The sequence below is a fragment of the Choristoneura fumiferana genome, chromosome 15, assembly GCF_025370935.1.
Source record: "Choristoneura fumiferana chromosome 15, NRCan_CFum_1, whole genome shotgun sequence".
Taxonomy (NCBI): Eukaryota; Metazoa; Arthropoda; class Insecta; order Lepidoptera; family Tortricidae; genus Choristoneura; species Choristoneura fumiferana.
In genome coordinates this window covers 3,698,063-3,714,413 of record NC_133486.1, presented here as the reverse complement: position 1 = coordinate 3,714,413, position 16,351 = coordinate 3,698,063, and the positions used below count along the sequence as shown (strand labels likewise).

Sequence of the window (16,351 nt, the reverse complement as noted above, 5' to 3'; positions counted from 1 at the left end):
CTCGCAAATTTTGCTAATATTTTATCATGTTGCATTCTTAATTTTCGAGGAATCTTCCATTTGTCAGCGGAATTTCCCGCGGGTGCTAGAAATGTAACATGTCTTGGGAAACTTCTGGTAACTAGATGTTTCAAATATCGTCTTGAACTATGATGAAAAAAGAAAAATATTTCTTGCTATGATGTCCCAAAACAAGAACTGTACATGCATGGCTGTACTGTCATGGCGTCTAAGTTAAATGTCTTAAGACGCGACTGAATAGGTCAGATTCACCAAATATTGGTTAGGTATATCAGTGTATTTACTTCATAAAACAAAATTGCATTTGCCATGTTACAACCTAGCGGTCGGTCGCTAATTGTAACTGTTAACTTGGATGGCATCGTTAGCTGGCAATTAACAGGTGGTCAGCCTTCGTGCTTCGACAAGTTGACTCTTAACACCTCTGTCAACATCTTAAAGTCAACGTCCACGTTTTCGCAAGCTAACAACTTGGTTTGTCGCGTACAGCACTAGCCTAACAACATCGTCGTCGTCTTCTGAGTTTCTAGAGATGATAAAATAAAAAATGCTTTATTGCACACCAGGATCCATAGTTTGTTAGTAATGATACATATAACAATAATACATTGGACAATACAATACATGATACAATCAATGTATGTATCTTTATTGAACGCCACTTATAGTAAGCAATACAGAAAACAGATACATTAAGCAGATTTAAATAATTATTTGAGAATTGTTCGTTTAAAGATATTATAATATGCTGCGTAATTTTATAATTGTTAACATTTTAACATGGTGATGCAAGGCCATGTGATAACTTATAACATAATGTCAGACGCGGGTACCTACAGACCGTGAAGCGGCACCATAAGTGAAGCTTATTATGATCTTATTAGTTATACTCAGTTTAACACTATATTATATAGGTATGTTTATAACTATCATTATAAACATATAAATAAACAAAAGTTTGAGCCATGCTTTTTTTTTCGCAAAAACGTCGTCGAAGGTGGTCTCTCTCTTCTGTATATTTGGTATAATCATGTATATTTTGTGGCATTGAATTAATATATTTGACTCTTAAGTACGCATTAATTAAATACTCAACGTAAGTAATCTATCTAACACCTTTAAACGAGCAATTCTTGTTTTTTTATTTTTATGTATATATTTCGGGGATCTCGGAAACGGTTCCAACGATTTCGATGAAATTTGGTCATCATCATCATCATCAGGCGGAAGACGTCCACTGCTGAACAAAGGCCTCCCCCTTAGAACGCCACAATGAACGACAACTCGCCACTTGCATCCACTGGACCTGGTGGGAGGCCTGTCAACGCTACTTCTTCCGGTTCGTGGTCGCCATTTGTCGCGAAATTTGGTATGTAGGGGTTTCCGGGGATGAAAAATCGATCTAGCTTGGTCTTATCTCTGGGAAAACGCTTGTTATCGAGTTTTAGCCCGAGCAAAGCTCGGTCGCCCAGGTACTGAAGTACCTAAGTAAAGAACCTTACGAGTACTTAATATCACAAATAATACAACGTTTTTCCGCGCTTGCTCATGGTAATCAATTAAACCAACCAAGTTGCTTCTAAGCATAATTTACGTAGTGTAGTCAGTCATTTTTGCCTATTTAAATATTACGGTCCTTGAGATAAATTCCTGTGACAGACAGGCAGGCAGAAGTACAGACTGACAGTGTGTCTATCTACATTAATTGGGTTGCGTTTGACACCATTTGTGTACGGGAATCCCTAAAAAAGCAGCATATACGGTTGTTGACAAAACTCAATGGTGTCGTCGTAGCGAATAGCTTATATCAGGGTATAGGTAAATGTAGCTTAATGACGTGACCATAAAAACCTCTTATATATGTCTCCCTCTGGAAAGCCGTCAAGTGCCAGGATCAATTCGTGGGTAGACGCCATCGTATTTTTGTATCACTAGGTAGGTACATTATTTTCTGCGAGGATTTCCTATTGTTACAAAGTGTTGATAACATGTACGAGTAGCCATAATGTGAATCGGCGTTTCGGTTACATTTCAGCGGCCGTGGTCATTTTAGTGCTAGTCGGGTCGCGATACGCTGAAAAGTGAGCTACGAGTATATGCTCTGGCATTCGCTTTGCTTTGTGTTTGTTTTGGATGGTGTTGTATTGGATTCCTCTTAGATTAGATATAGGATAAGTTAAGCTTACATATCTAAACCAAACAGCCCGGAAAAAAGCTTACATTAAAGTTTTAATTATTAACCAAAAGTTACTTAAAAAGCGAAAATACAAACTGAAACATAGATGCACAGAAAAACCAAAAAAAGAGACCAGCGCTGGCAATCGAACCCAGGTCCTCAGCATTCCGTGCTGCGTGCTATACTGCTACACCACCACTGGACAGGAGTACAGACACGAATTTCTCCTATGCACCACATATCTCAGCTTGTTTGTTTCTTATTTAGTCACTTAAGCAGCGACACTAGCGACATCTATGCTTTAGCCCTCATCGAGAAACTTTCAGCACTCCATTGGAACTAACCGCTCACCCGGACAAGAGATGTCGCTATTAAGCAATCAAATTAAGATTGGTTTTTGGAGTCTTTATGTATTAAAAAATAATATATATTTAATAAATTAATATATTTATATTTTCGATGTGGATTTTACGGGATGACCGTAAAAGTAACAAAATTTGGAGTTGAAATAAAAAATACAAGGAGACTCCAAAAACCAATCTTACTTAATAATCTATTTTTTTATCATCACTTAAAATTTCCACAGATAATAATGGCTTAGATAAAGCCTACTTACGTGTGATTCGCGAGCACGCACGCGTAATGCTCTAGCGGCGCGGGCGCATGGCACGCGGAAGCACATTAGCGCGTGCAAATATTGCTAATCTCGGGTTTAAACAAAAATGACGCACTCCGTGATTGCGTTGATGCGATATTGGTAGCGTTTAGGTGAGATCTTGCCTTTGAAGGTTGTGGGGCTATTTTTATTTTAGCTATTATCTTAACTAATATTATGAGTAAGCTTGTTTGTTACTTTCGCTTTCAGAGGCCGTATTGCAGTACCACTACAATGAGTTTACAGTGACCGTACTCGATAGCGACGGCGTAAATTATTTGTGTGGAGAATTGTACAGCGCCCCTACAAAATAATTGACGCCGTCGCTATCGAGTACGGTCACTGTAAACTCATGGTAGTGGTACAAGCTCGCGACCGCGTTCGCCATCTCTTTCTACCATCATTCCGTACGTGCGACAGAAAGAAATGGAGAATACGATTGTGATTCCAAATACGTTGAACAATAAAGTTTCAAGCATAAATTACTAACCGATGGTGATGATTTGAGAATCTGGGAAGGTTATGATAATACTAGTGTTTACCCGCGGCGTCGCACGCGTTAGTCATTAGATCCAGCAGCTGAATTGAAATTTTGGGATTTTTGAAAAAATCCCGTGGGAATTCCCGAAAATTAAATCGTGGTTTTCCCGTGGGAATATCGGAATAAAAAGTAGTCTATGTTTTATTCCAGATGTCCAGCTATCTACATACCAAATTTCATCCAAATCCGTCCAGCCGTTTCAGCGTGGAGGAGTAACAAACATACTCACTTACTCACAAACTTTCGCATTTATAATATACCTAAAGTAGGATAATATTTATCTCGGGAAATTGTTTAATAGGTACGGGCGTGCTATAAACGTCTGCACCAAATACTTATTACTCGTATGCTGTCGTATACGTCCTTATCGAATCAAAATTAGGGCATAAATTATTATTAGGCGGGTCCTTAAAGTACCTATTAATTAGTGGACCGTGCGCTAAGAGAGGATAATCCACGTTAAGTAAATAGCAAACGAAGCTGTCCTTACCAGGTCACTGGGTCAGCTCTGGGCTACGTGGGGTTTCCAGGATAAGCCCAAATAGTACAACTTAAGACTATATTGTTCAGTAAAAGCGAAAACTAGTCTTTTTCGTACAAATGGTGCAAAGTCAAGGTTTTCCAAATCATCGATCAATCAAACGGTTTTTGTATAAACCGCTCTAGCTTTTTCTAAGTGCAAGATTTTTTAAATCGGTTTAGTACTTCCAAAATTGTACCCGCTACAAAACAAAACAAACTAACGCATAAAGTTTCTCTCTTTATTTTATAGATTACTAGCCGGTGCCCGCGCCTTCATCTGCAAAGAGTTCGTTTATCACCCGCCCGCGAGAACTGTACAATTTTCCGGGATAAAAACTATCCAATGTTCTTCTCAGGGTCTCAAACTATGTCTATACCAAGGTTCATTACCATCGGTTGAGTACTTTAGGCGTGAAAGCGTAACATACATACTCGCTTTCGCATTTATAATATTAGTAAGGACTATTAAGTATAGAAGATAGTATGATATGACAGATGATGGTAAAATACTCTAAAGTTATTAAGATAATCTTTATAATAAATAACATAAAATTACTGAACAATGATGCCATCCTCATAAGAGGATCAAAGCTAACTATGATGCAATTTATGATGATACCAGCACTACATCAACTGTCGGATCTCGTACACATTAGGTATAATACAGTTTTGCAATCACTTAAAATCATACACCGCACAGTTTAAAATCACAGTTAGCTCACCCTTAGGGTACGCACATTTTGTATTATTTTAGTATTTCGTACTCCGTCGCATAGCACTTAGTATCATGATCACTAAGTTTGAATGAGAATAAATATGCATATTGCATAGAATTACTTGGCATAGAAGTAACACTAAGTATAATCTGTGGCGTTTACTTATTTTCAGACGTGACCGTAGGTATACTCATATAGACCTGCGTAGGTAATTGTTGCAGTTTAAAATCGAATGCTCGTGTAATTTTTTTCTATCGTTATCCCAAATAATATATACTGCACTTTGTTTAATATAGCAAACGTAGATGCAGATAAGCGCAATCTTCAATACATCACGATCCGTCAGCCTGTCAAATTCCCGCGAAGATGTTATCTTAGAGATATTGTATCGCTATCTCGATCGGGACGCCTGGTAATCGCTAGCAATCGTGCTCCTTTTGTCACATTTTTTTTCTAGAAGCATCTATGTTTTTTTTTTAAAGACGTGTTTAATTTTGGACTGCCACAAGTAAGCTTATTGCTACTACCATCTTAAAGAAAAAACACACACACACGCACACACACTCACACAAGACAATCTAATCTCTACTAAAATTAATGCGAAAATGTCTAATGCACAACTACATAGACTACTGGCGTTCAGACTTCAGACAGATCACTTCTTACGTCTAACGTTTCAATGACGTAATAGGTCATATATTTATTTTATTAGGTTATCAATTCGGTTGTATTTTTTGGCTGTTACCTTTCCTGTTTTCGTTTGTATCGGAATACCTCTAATTAAGTCCCATAGGCACAAAATCAGGATCTGATGATTATCCTAAGGAAATCGAAGGAACTCTTCAAATATTGGAGGGACACCTATGGTAATTTGAATATATTTAGTAGTAACTCGTGCATTTGCTCTTGAACATCATTATTTGATGAAGTGGAACTAATGATAAAGACAAGTGAAGACCACAGTTGACCACCGGAGTTTGGTACTGTACTACTCAAGTATTTCACGGGTTTAATTTCAACTATTTTAACACAGTTACTAAGCAATTTATGCTCCTCGTAATGCATATATGGTGAAATGGAATGGGTGTTGAAGCACCAGGACTCTTGAATAATGAACGTCTCTGCATCGGAAAAAGCAATCTTACGTAAAAGGTAAGTATGAAGAGGTGACACAACACTGAGCTACGTTTATTACATTATAAGGGGATATCGTTCGATCGAAAAAGCCTGACTTCAATACGAATAAGTTTGCGTTATCTCTGATATTTCTATCTTCAAATTTTCTTTTAGTTCTTCAGGCAGACTTCACATTTGAAGAACCCTCGCTGCGTTCATTCGGGCCTATAAAAAGATCCCACCATAGTAATGCAAAGTTATGGTGGTGTTCCGCCTTTATTGTCTATCTGATATTAAAGCCAAGGCTGGATCCATGATGGCTCGACATCAATACTCACTGTTTTTCTCCAGTATTATCTTTTTCCTGACACTTTGTTTATGTTGCGCGTATCTACTAAGTACCTAAATATATGCATGCATAAATATATCGTCGTACCTATATTCGTTTAGGCTGCGGCATTTTGTTGAGATGAGGGTCTATGTAGAATTAAAAAAAAACAGGTAACTAAACCAAACTTTTATGTAACGTCCATATGGCTTTACAGTCAAGACAAATACGATTATTTTCTGTAGATTCCGCTAATTAGAGACAATGATTAGAGTTGTTTGCTATGAAAAAGTTAGTAAGTATAGGTATTTAATGATTCATCTACTTTTGAGCTCGACTGTAAGTACTGTAACTAACACAAACGAGATAACACATGCTTACCAGCTACAAAAGTATCTGTTTTACATAATTGACTCTCCATCTACACCCCACCCACACCTATGTACAAACACTTCAATGTCAATAATCCCATTCGCGGCACGCATCGCATGCGCCGCGTGTCACGCTGAGTTATGTCACGGAATGTTGCAGTGATAGTGCAAGGGACGGGGCGTGACGAGGCATACATTAGCCGTGTTTGTATTGCGGCTGAGGGTTTGATTGAGGGGATATCGAACTTTGATATTATACCGGACAGATCTATGCTTGTATTGGACCCAGAGAAATAGATAAGACCCTTGTTAGTACATTTATAGAGAGGAATAATGATATAGCTAACTCTTCTGTTTTTGTAGAAGTAAAAAAAATCAACATTTTTCAATCAAAAGTTCAATAATACAGATGAAAAGATTGGAGAGACATCCCCAACGGTGGGTTAATAAACTACACATTGATGAAAAAGAAGATACATTTGAAAAAGGGGTGCTGTTAAATTAAGTGTTAAAATAGCTATTGTTAATGATAAATTAAAATGAACAAAACTCTACCAAATGCTGATGATTAAAACAAACTTTTGATTGATGACCGAACAAAATTTTAATGAGTATCTATCTAGCTACGTATTTGTTCGTTTTCAGAACTTGTCCGATTCGAGTACTAACGAAGAGACAATTCCAAACAACAGCAATTTGAGAACAAGACAAATGCTCCGCTGAGAACTTGATAATTAAACTTGTTTCTGCAAATTCAAAACAATCTCCGACATTGGACGTGATAGCAGCGTAAATAAATTTAAAGACCGGAAGCCGAGGGAACTTGTATCTAAAACTAGCCGTTACCCGCTACTCCGTCCGCGTAGAATTTGTTTATCGCTATCCCGCGGGAACTATCCAATTTTCCGGGATAAAAACTACCCTATGTCCTTCTCCGCGACTCGATTTAGCTGTATAACGAATCTCATCTAAATCGGTTCAATGATGTAGACGTGATGAAGTAACAAACAGGCAAACCAACAAACAAACAAACAGACTTACAAACTTTTGCATTTATGATATTAATGGGATAATCTATATTAATAATTTCGTACCGGTCTACGGTAGACTCGAACGAAATGCACATCAAATTGAAGAGCGTAAAAAATTAGTCAATCCGAGTCGACAACTTGTAGGCGGAAAATTCGGATTATCGAGTATTTTAAATATAAACTTGAATAAATTACTAAGCATATAATGGCGTTGCGAAGTAAACATGTCAAAGTCATCACATCAAAGTGGCGTTAGTGTCACGGGTTTGCATTTCGTTCTCCATTGTGACCTCTTAAGGGCCCCACACACGGTACGATTCGTCGATTTTCATCAGATCGATCGTACAGACGAATCGTACCGTATATGGGGCCCTTTAGGTCTAATTTCTTTGATTATGAGACTGAGACATCATAATTATTTGGGCAAATAAGATTTAGGAGAACTATCTACTGGTGAAATACCGATACGTAGGTTAGCTGTGAAAGTGTTGTGATAATATGAAGGCGACAGATTTTTCGATAAGTACGTACGACAGTTTTTACGCTGGCAATTTTTTTTTTCAAACATATTATTATGAGTACATTTTACCCGAGCGAAGCCGGGTTTTCATCTAGTATGATTTATAGTTCTGTTTCTATGCCATCTAGCTGCCTTATTGTTATTTAACCCTACTTGTTATTAATCATCGTCGAACACCATTATAACGTTGTATCGTATTATTCATGTTTTTGGGTAGACCCCCCGTTGATGTAGTACCTATACTTTTGATATTATATAATTCTCATGCCTTTTACCATAATGTCACATGTCAAGCAAATGTCCTTCAGTGACTCACTTTTAAAGGTAAAAGATCTTTAGAGGCAAATTCTTATAAAACGTTTATTCATAATTATACATAAACATAATGAATGTCAGACTTTACAGAAGACGTTCTCATTGTTTTTTTTTGCGTTAAATACGCTATTATTTTATATAGCTTTGGTCAAAGTTTCGTTAAAATTAACCTTTACGTAATGATTTTTAGGCTAAAGGAGTACACATTCAATTAAGGAGAACCAAAAATGTATTGTCCCAGTTAATGAGCCACTGTAACTTAGTTCCAAGGGACGGGGATAGCGTTAACAGCCAAGCTGCGACCAGATAAATTCCAAACACAATACAATTAAGTCAGCGTAAACTCTCACTTTATCTATTTTCCGGGAGACTTTACGGCCCACTTTGTCTATTCCATTAACTTGGTCCACACGTGCCCTAGCATCCGCCGCGGCGATTCACCACATTATGTTTGAACAAGATTAACCTGAAGATACCAGAGCTTGTTGGCTCAGACCGCTCGAAAGCCAGTTAGTTGAAACTGTAAGACAAATATTGACCGCCTCGTGTGCCAGAACACACGTCCCGCGTGATTTGGGCGAGGCGAATTCATGTTTACACTCCTAGATTGCATTTGCATGAGAAGAGTGACTAATTAATTGTACCTACTAGTATGCAGACAAGACAACCTGTGGTGCAAGAAGTAAAGGCACATCATTATGGGAATGTACCCGTACTACGTGACTCTTTAAATTCGTCCCCTAAAGTGTAAGCATTAATCCACTTGACTTCATCATTAAATGGTGTCGCCAAGTAGCATAGCTACTAGCTTGTACCAAAATGCATTGCTTGAATTCAGCTAATTACTTCGTTGTGGGGCTGGAATAAGAATACCGATACACTATATCGATTTTGCATCAAAACGGTCTAGATTAGGGTTGACCAACCGGCTTATTCATCCAGTCGATCGTGGCAAGGCAGAAAAAGATGTATATGCAGTGGCGGATTAACCACGTAGCAAGAGTAGCAGATGCTACAGGCCCCGCGCGTCTAGGGGCCCCGCGGACCAATGCTTTCTGATCGTAAAAGTCGTCAATTTAGATAGAAGCATGTTTTTTTTTAAATCAGTGTCAGTAAAGTACAATACTGCCACCACAAAACCAATAAAAGCCTCCGCCAAAGAAACAGTTGGTATCAAAATGATCGACTATAATATTTTACTTCTACTACTTGAAGCAAATCAATGGCCCCATGATAAAATTTGCTACAGGCCCCGCGCTGGCTTAATCCGGCTCTGTGTATATGAAACATACTGATTATGCAATTGATCTTACAGAGTCTAGTCAGTAATCAGTAATAGTTCTTGAATCTAATAAAATAGACCTCTCCTGGGTTGAGCAAACATGGAGGCTGAATTTCACACATTATTTTAAACGTATCTTTGTCCACAGTCAATGATCCAGCTAAAGGAACGGAAAGAAATGGACGAGGCGTTCAAGAAGGCGCAGAAGCCGTGGGCGAAGTTCCTCCAGAAGGTGGAACGCACGAGGCTCGAGTACCACACTGCTTGCAAGCAAGAACGGACCGCGCAGAACCAAGAACGGAACGCTGGCGGCGATAGCTCGCTTAGTCCTGACCAGGTATGTACCAATTATTTTAAATTAACCCTTTCTACCAGTAAAGCCTTGTTTACACAGTGCCAGTAGAATTATACGGCGGTCGATCGAGCCCTTGTAACCTAGGCCCGCGGCCTCGCAATTTAATGCTACTGGCATCGTGTAAGTAAACAGGTCTTTAGACTTATGCACTGGAGCGAAAGGGAGTTGACATACAGTCTACATGTCGATTTCTTGGGAAGTTGTATGGAATGTTAACGTGACATATGGCAGTGAAATTTCTTTCATTTTAGTTGATTTAAAAAAATATACGGCAATTTTTGATATTCTATCGATCGAGGTAAGACTTATTTATAAATAATGTTTAAGAAAACTCTCTCTAAGAAGACTTTGACTTTTAACATAGATATTTAAGCCCTTGAAATAAAATGAAGCGTCCATCGCTGGAAAAATTGATAAAAGCATATGGAGCGTATACATTATTTATTACTACGCCAGTGAAATCATGCAAAACAGATATCCCTAACTTCGATACTTATCGGCACTCCCATCGTTAAACATATGATAATGAACGCATTAACACATTTCACATTAAGTTAACTTAACCGAAAGAAAGTCTATAAAATTTTATAGCGCAACGTTTAACTTATTGATGGCGGTATAACTGCTGCTTTCAAAATAAATGTATTACTAATTCCATATTCTATGTTGATTTTGAATAACCACGAATATATTAAATATAATGACTCGGATAACTCACGTCTTAAATCGAGTTTAGCTCGACATGTTTCGGGCTAATCCGTAGCCCTTCGTCTTCGGAGCAACGCGACTCAGCGGCTGCTGCAACACGCGCACTCAACTCGGGTGTCGCGTTGCTCCGAAGACGAAGGGCTACGGATTAGCCCGAAACATGTCCAGCTAAACTCGATTTAAGACGTGAGTTATCCGGGTCATTATATTTAATATGAGTGAGTCTCACGGTAGTTTCATGTTCAAAACCACGAATATATTACAGGCTGCACGCGTCGAGTGCAGTTAGCGCTGCTCGTGCTCATATCGGCTCGCATAGGTACTTATTGGAAGTCCGAATGTAATGTTTGTCAGAATTATCGTTTGTCATAACTCTTTTTTTCTCTGAATCCAATAATTGTTCAGAATTGTTATAAAATAGGATGACCATTTAAAAATTTCACAAAAATGTAAGGTTTCAGTGGGAAAAAAAAGACAAACGATGATTCTGACTAAAATTACGCTATGACTAGCGGAGAGTATGCGAACTTTGGCGCTCCGTTTCAATAGACGTCCACCCGCTCCGTGCAAAGTAGTGCAGACCGCATCAGCTGGCGTAGGCCATAAATAAAGCAAGAAAACAGTCCCTCGTTGTAATTGTTTCACTCAAGTTTCACAAAGTCAGAATTTCAAAAGAAAGCGTCAACACTAGTAAAGTACCTAGTTCTGATTACGACGCCGCTCCGTCTCCACTGTGAAAATACATTTTCATCACACTTGCTCGTAAACAGTGTCAAAACATGAAGGCTACCTTGGTTGCAATTGCAACCCCCCAAATAAAACCCTCGACCTTAATGTGCTTGTCATGAAACCCGTGGTCGGTAAATGAGTCATTGCCCGTCCAAATTTTCTTGTCATGAAGCCCAAGGTCGGTAAATGAGTAAATGCCCGTACTGATGGTGCTGCGCGAGCTGCTGCGCATGGCGTAGCAGCAGGACCACATGCGCACGCGGCTCAGGCACATGCTGAGGGAGGGGGAGGGCGGCGCTGCCACAGAATAAGTAATAGTACAGCTCTGCCAAGAGCGCAGCCTAAGGTATCGCCAATATTTGGAAGAATTATATTTTTTCTTTTAGAAATATTAAATTTTACTCTCAAATGTGATGAAAAACATTGTATTGTATGTCGCACGGGCGGTACTAGAATTACGAACATCGACTCATTAAAGCCCTCAGTCTTTGACTTCGGGCTTCTAATAGACTCTCGTTCGTAATTCCTTATTTACCGCCCTTAAGATACAATGTACTATTGTATTTTTAATGACACGATGTAGCTTGACTCTGCACCCAAGTTTATTACTATCTGGGTCATATCAATTCCGTGTATCGCTTTAAACTTCGGTATTTCATGAATCACCAATTTCTCCAGCCGCGTCTGATTCAGGCTCGTTCATTTTTAATTCCATTTCGGAGAAATTCAGGGAAAGCGATTCGGACATTACGTCACAGACATGGTCTACGTTACTCTATATAGTGTGTTTATAGTTATATATTAATTGATACATTGTGCATGCAAGGTCAACGCAACTTGCCCATTGTTGGCATGGGCCCAATTTGGCACGGCGGTGCCCATGAGTTGAACTGTTGTTGTATTATTGTTACCGAAAAGTTCTCCAACCAGTAACATTATCAGTAATACTTATTTTGATTAGATTGCTTATTTAAACTTGATTGAATTCAGTATATCCAACAAACAGCTTGCTACAAGGTCAAGAATAAATAAAAGCCGTAGCCCTTTCAATTAATTTTGTCGAAGATTGATAACCTTACTGCGGGTATTTACTTAGTAATTAATATAAAATTCTTAACTTATTTGTGTTGAGAATGCAAGCTTGATTCAGAGTGGTTACAGGGATTACGTATTAATAAATATCTGCTTACTGATCATGACCTATTTATCTTTAGCGTTTTATTCCGTTGTTAAATCTGAGCAAGAATATTAAACTTTGCAATAAGTAAATGTATGCCGGGGATCTCTTTGTTTGCTCTTAAATTTATGAACAATCCAGAGCGGTTTTCTTTTATGACGCTGGTCGTATTTCTTTTAACGAACAACGTTAAATAGAAGCCAAGAATTTGTTCTACAATTTTCTTTTTAAATAAAGTTTAGGCACACGAAGTGCTTAAGCCATAATATGCCATTAATAGGAAATAAAAGCAGATTATTTTTTCAGGCGGTATTTACCTCGTGAAATAAATAAGGAAACTAGTATTTTTTTTAATGAAAACTTATTTATGTCTTTCTTTAGGCATCATGTTATATTGACGATGGCTTAAACAAAACAAAATGGACAAAATAATTAAATAAACATCAAGGACTCAAACAGTCTCAAACAAAACTTGTACTACGGTTACCGGGGGTTCGCAGTGGATCAAAGCTGCTTCCAACCGAAGCAACTGGAAGTCCATTGGGAAAGTCTATGTCCATCAGTGGACGTCTAACGGCTGATAGGGATATGACCGTTATGATCATGGTGATGAAGTAACCGCGAATCATTAAAGATTGCTATTTATAATTGGTAGCATTCGAAAACAGCCCTGTCTATTTGAAAAGTTGATAATTTATTCGTAGAGGTCGTCGTTTGATCGATCATAGTCATCATAGAGGTAAGTCATTGGCCGCAACCTCTACGTTCCAATATACAGGATGGTCCATTTAGATCGGTCAGTATGGGAAAGTCTGAAACTATAAGACATACGAAGGTCTGTTCTTAGAAACCATGTCATCGATTTTAGTAACAAGAAAAACTGTATTCATACATTTAAAAAAAAAACTTGCACTCAGTCCGGGAATCGAACCCTGACGTTTTGAAAAATAAAAATTACATTAAGTATCAAAAATATGTACTTAATACAATGCATTTTATTTCTTCTAGGTATCATATTTCATAGTAACATTGATTGCTTAAGACCTACACTACCGATATCCAAATAGAAATAATGTAAGTTTTATTTTTAAAAATGACCGGGTTCTATTCCCAAACTGAGTACATGTTTCCCGTGTGGTGTCGGGTTATAATTACACCTCTCCTGTGACTGAGGATAGATTAAGGTATACCGTAGGCGACAGGCTATATAGCAACCTGTCACTATTGTACCGTTTTTGTCAAACTTAAAACCTAAAATTGCTAAAAGTGGCTCCGAAGCGGTAACGTTTCGTGTGCTCTGCCTACCCCATTTGAGAATACAGGCGTGATGTTTGTGTGTGTGAGTATGTATTTTTTTGTTCGAAAGCAGTTTTCTTGTTACTAAAATCGATAACATGGTTCCTGAGAACAGATCTTCGTATGTCTTACAGTTTCAGACTTTCCCATACTGACCGATCTAAATGGGCCACCTGTATAATAAATAACATACTGTGGACACAATTCGTCCGGCAAAGACGTGCACTCGTTACTTATTTACACGATAAATATCGATCGCTCTAAAAGTTCCTTGACTTCACCCCATTTACAACGATAGACATTTTATCGAGCGACAATGAATAATTCACATTGTTAGTATGAAATGTAGACCGCTGAGAATTTGTAGGTGTTACGGCAAGACTGCTCTAGTTTCTATTTATGGGTTTGTATTAATAAAAAGTGTTAACTTAAATTCTGTTAATTTACATTTGGTACTCTTGTAGTGGAAAAGGTACTTCCACTTTCGTATTTACTTAATTCACTGTCTAGCTCGTTGATTGACCAATGGGAAAAGTCTATTACATCAAAATTTTCCAAGAGGGGGGTCGAAATAAAACACAAATCATCTCGAGGAAGGAGGGGAATGTTTATGAGTTTATCACATGTATATACATTTGCAGATTCTTTAAATGACAAGAATTAAAGTCTTGAAAATATTACAGATCGAAAAGTTTTGCCTTTAGGGGAAGCAGCAGAAGAGAGAAGCTTTAAAAAAATACAAAAAAACATCGCTTTATTTCGGACACTGCTTTGTTTGAGCTTTTACTTCAAAGTCTTCGATTTGCGTGTCATTGTCGTTCTTTTATAAATGTCACCTTGTTTTCAAATATTAGTGTAATACGGTATTTGACAACTCCTGATTTTGCCATATCTTTATATTATTATGAAAATATAGATATACAGATAGTGTTTAGCGAAGAGAAAATTTAAATCGGTCGAAAATTGGATTTATAGTGATTTTTTGAAAAATCTATATACCTGTCTCTTTCTCAAACGCTTTTCTCTATGCAGCAAGTATGGCGGTACTGGCGTGTGACGTCACATGCCAGTATGTCTTTCTCTGTCTAATCTTGAATTTCAAACCTTTATTAGTTTCTTATTTGTAAAGGTAGCTTAAAAATTGCTTATCTATTCGATAACAGGCATTATGTAGTTTTAATTTATAAAACATATACATAATAATCAAATACCGTATTACCTATTGTAGCCATAAATATTTGCAAGCAAGTACATCTGCAAGAAAATAATCTTCTTTGGTTTATTGATAATGCTTATCGCTGTAATCAATGCAGCGTTGATTAGGACATAATGAGTAACAATAAGTATGCGGATACAAACTATAATCGATGATGCCACTCCACTATCACATGAAGTTACAGTTAATTATGACCTAACCTAAAGCATGCGAAACGCTAAAGTCTACCTATACTCAGCGGCCTAAAATTTGGCCCACTCTACATACAAAATTATCTATTACTGCATGTTGCAACAACAAAAATTGTTTACAGCTAGTAATCTTCTATACTAATACTTGCTTCTTCAGCAACCTTTTATCACGTAACTACTTAGCTGATGCATAAAAGTCGCAGATGTTAGAGCAAGTAGGTATACAGCTGGAGGGTTTAAGTGAACTTTTTATATTAATGAGTATTAGTTGTTCGCCGAATAATTTGTACGAAAATATAGGTATTTTATAAGTGACGTTGCCGGAGAGTTTACAAGTTACTTACTGTATTTAAATAGACGAAACTTTTGTTTGTAGACAATGAACTAGACTCACAATCTCGTTTTGCTAAATTCCTGTAGGTACAAACTTTCAAAATAGTTACCAAAACACTTCCCACTTGTAATTATAGTTATTTTGGCAAGTATGGTTACTTGTGTCACCATTCGTGTTCCACTGATAACGCGACTCTGCTGTATCTGTTGAATGATAAGTGCAAGTACGTCGTGAGATACGCATCTTTAACTCGAATTCAGCTTCGCTTCGTTTTACAATTCTTCATAAAATTACTTTTTGTGAATGTGAAAGTAAAAATTTGCATCTGCGGAGTCGCTGAATAGGGCATATTAGGCAAAGCTCTGCGCAGGGGGCGACACTAGCACAAACCGTAAACAAACCGCCATGACAACGTCAGTTCTCTTTATATTTTGTCGCCATGACGGATCATGACCAAAGAGTATTAATACCTATAGAAATCATAACATATTTATGAGTTACAAAATAAATGATATTTACATCGATAGTAGCGATAGAGCTATACATATTTCCAAAAATTTAATTGAAATAATATGATGTTACGGCATCCTACGGACATTTAAGATAAGTACTCAAAAAACATAAACCACCATAAACATATGGTATTCTAATAATATTGCTATAACCAACCAGGAAATGTTAATGACAGATTTTTAAAAACGTGAAATTTATTGGTTCTTCCGTTGGCTCTCATGTGTCTATCTCTCTAGTT

The 16,351-nt window shown here is 37.6% G+C and overlaps 1 protein-coding gene across 5 annotated transcripts in view; it reads left to right on the top strand.

Annotated features, from left to right (window-relative positions):
* Window positions 1-16,351, top strand: part of Synd (protein kinase C and casein kinase substrate in neurons protein Synd) — a 108,137-nt gene that overhangs the window by 59,442 nt on the left and 32,344 nt on the right. For all 5 annotated transcript variants that reach the window (XM_074098706.1, XM_074098707.1, XM_074098705.1 and 2 more), the window contains one exon: window positions 9,743-9,931. In XM_074098706.1, the coding sequence (XP_073954807.1) occupies window positions 9,743-9,931 (189 nt within the window). The remainder of the gene's footprint in view (window positions 1-9,742; window positions 9,932-16,351) is intronic.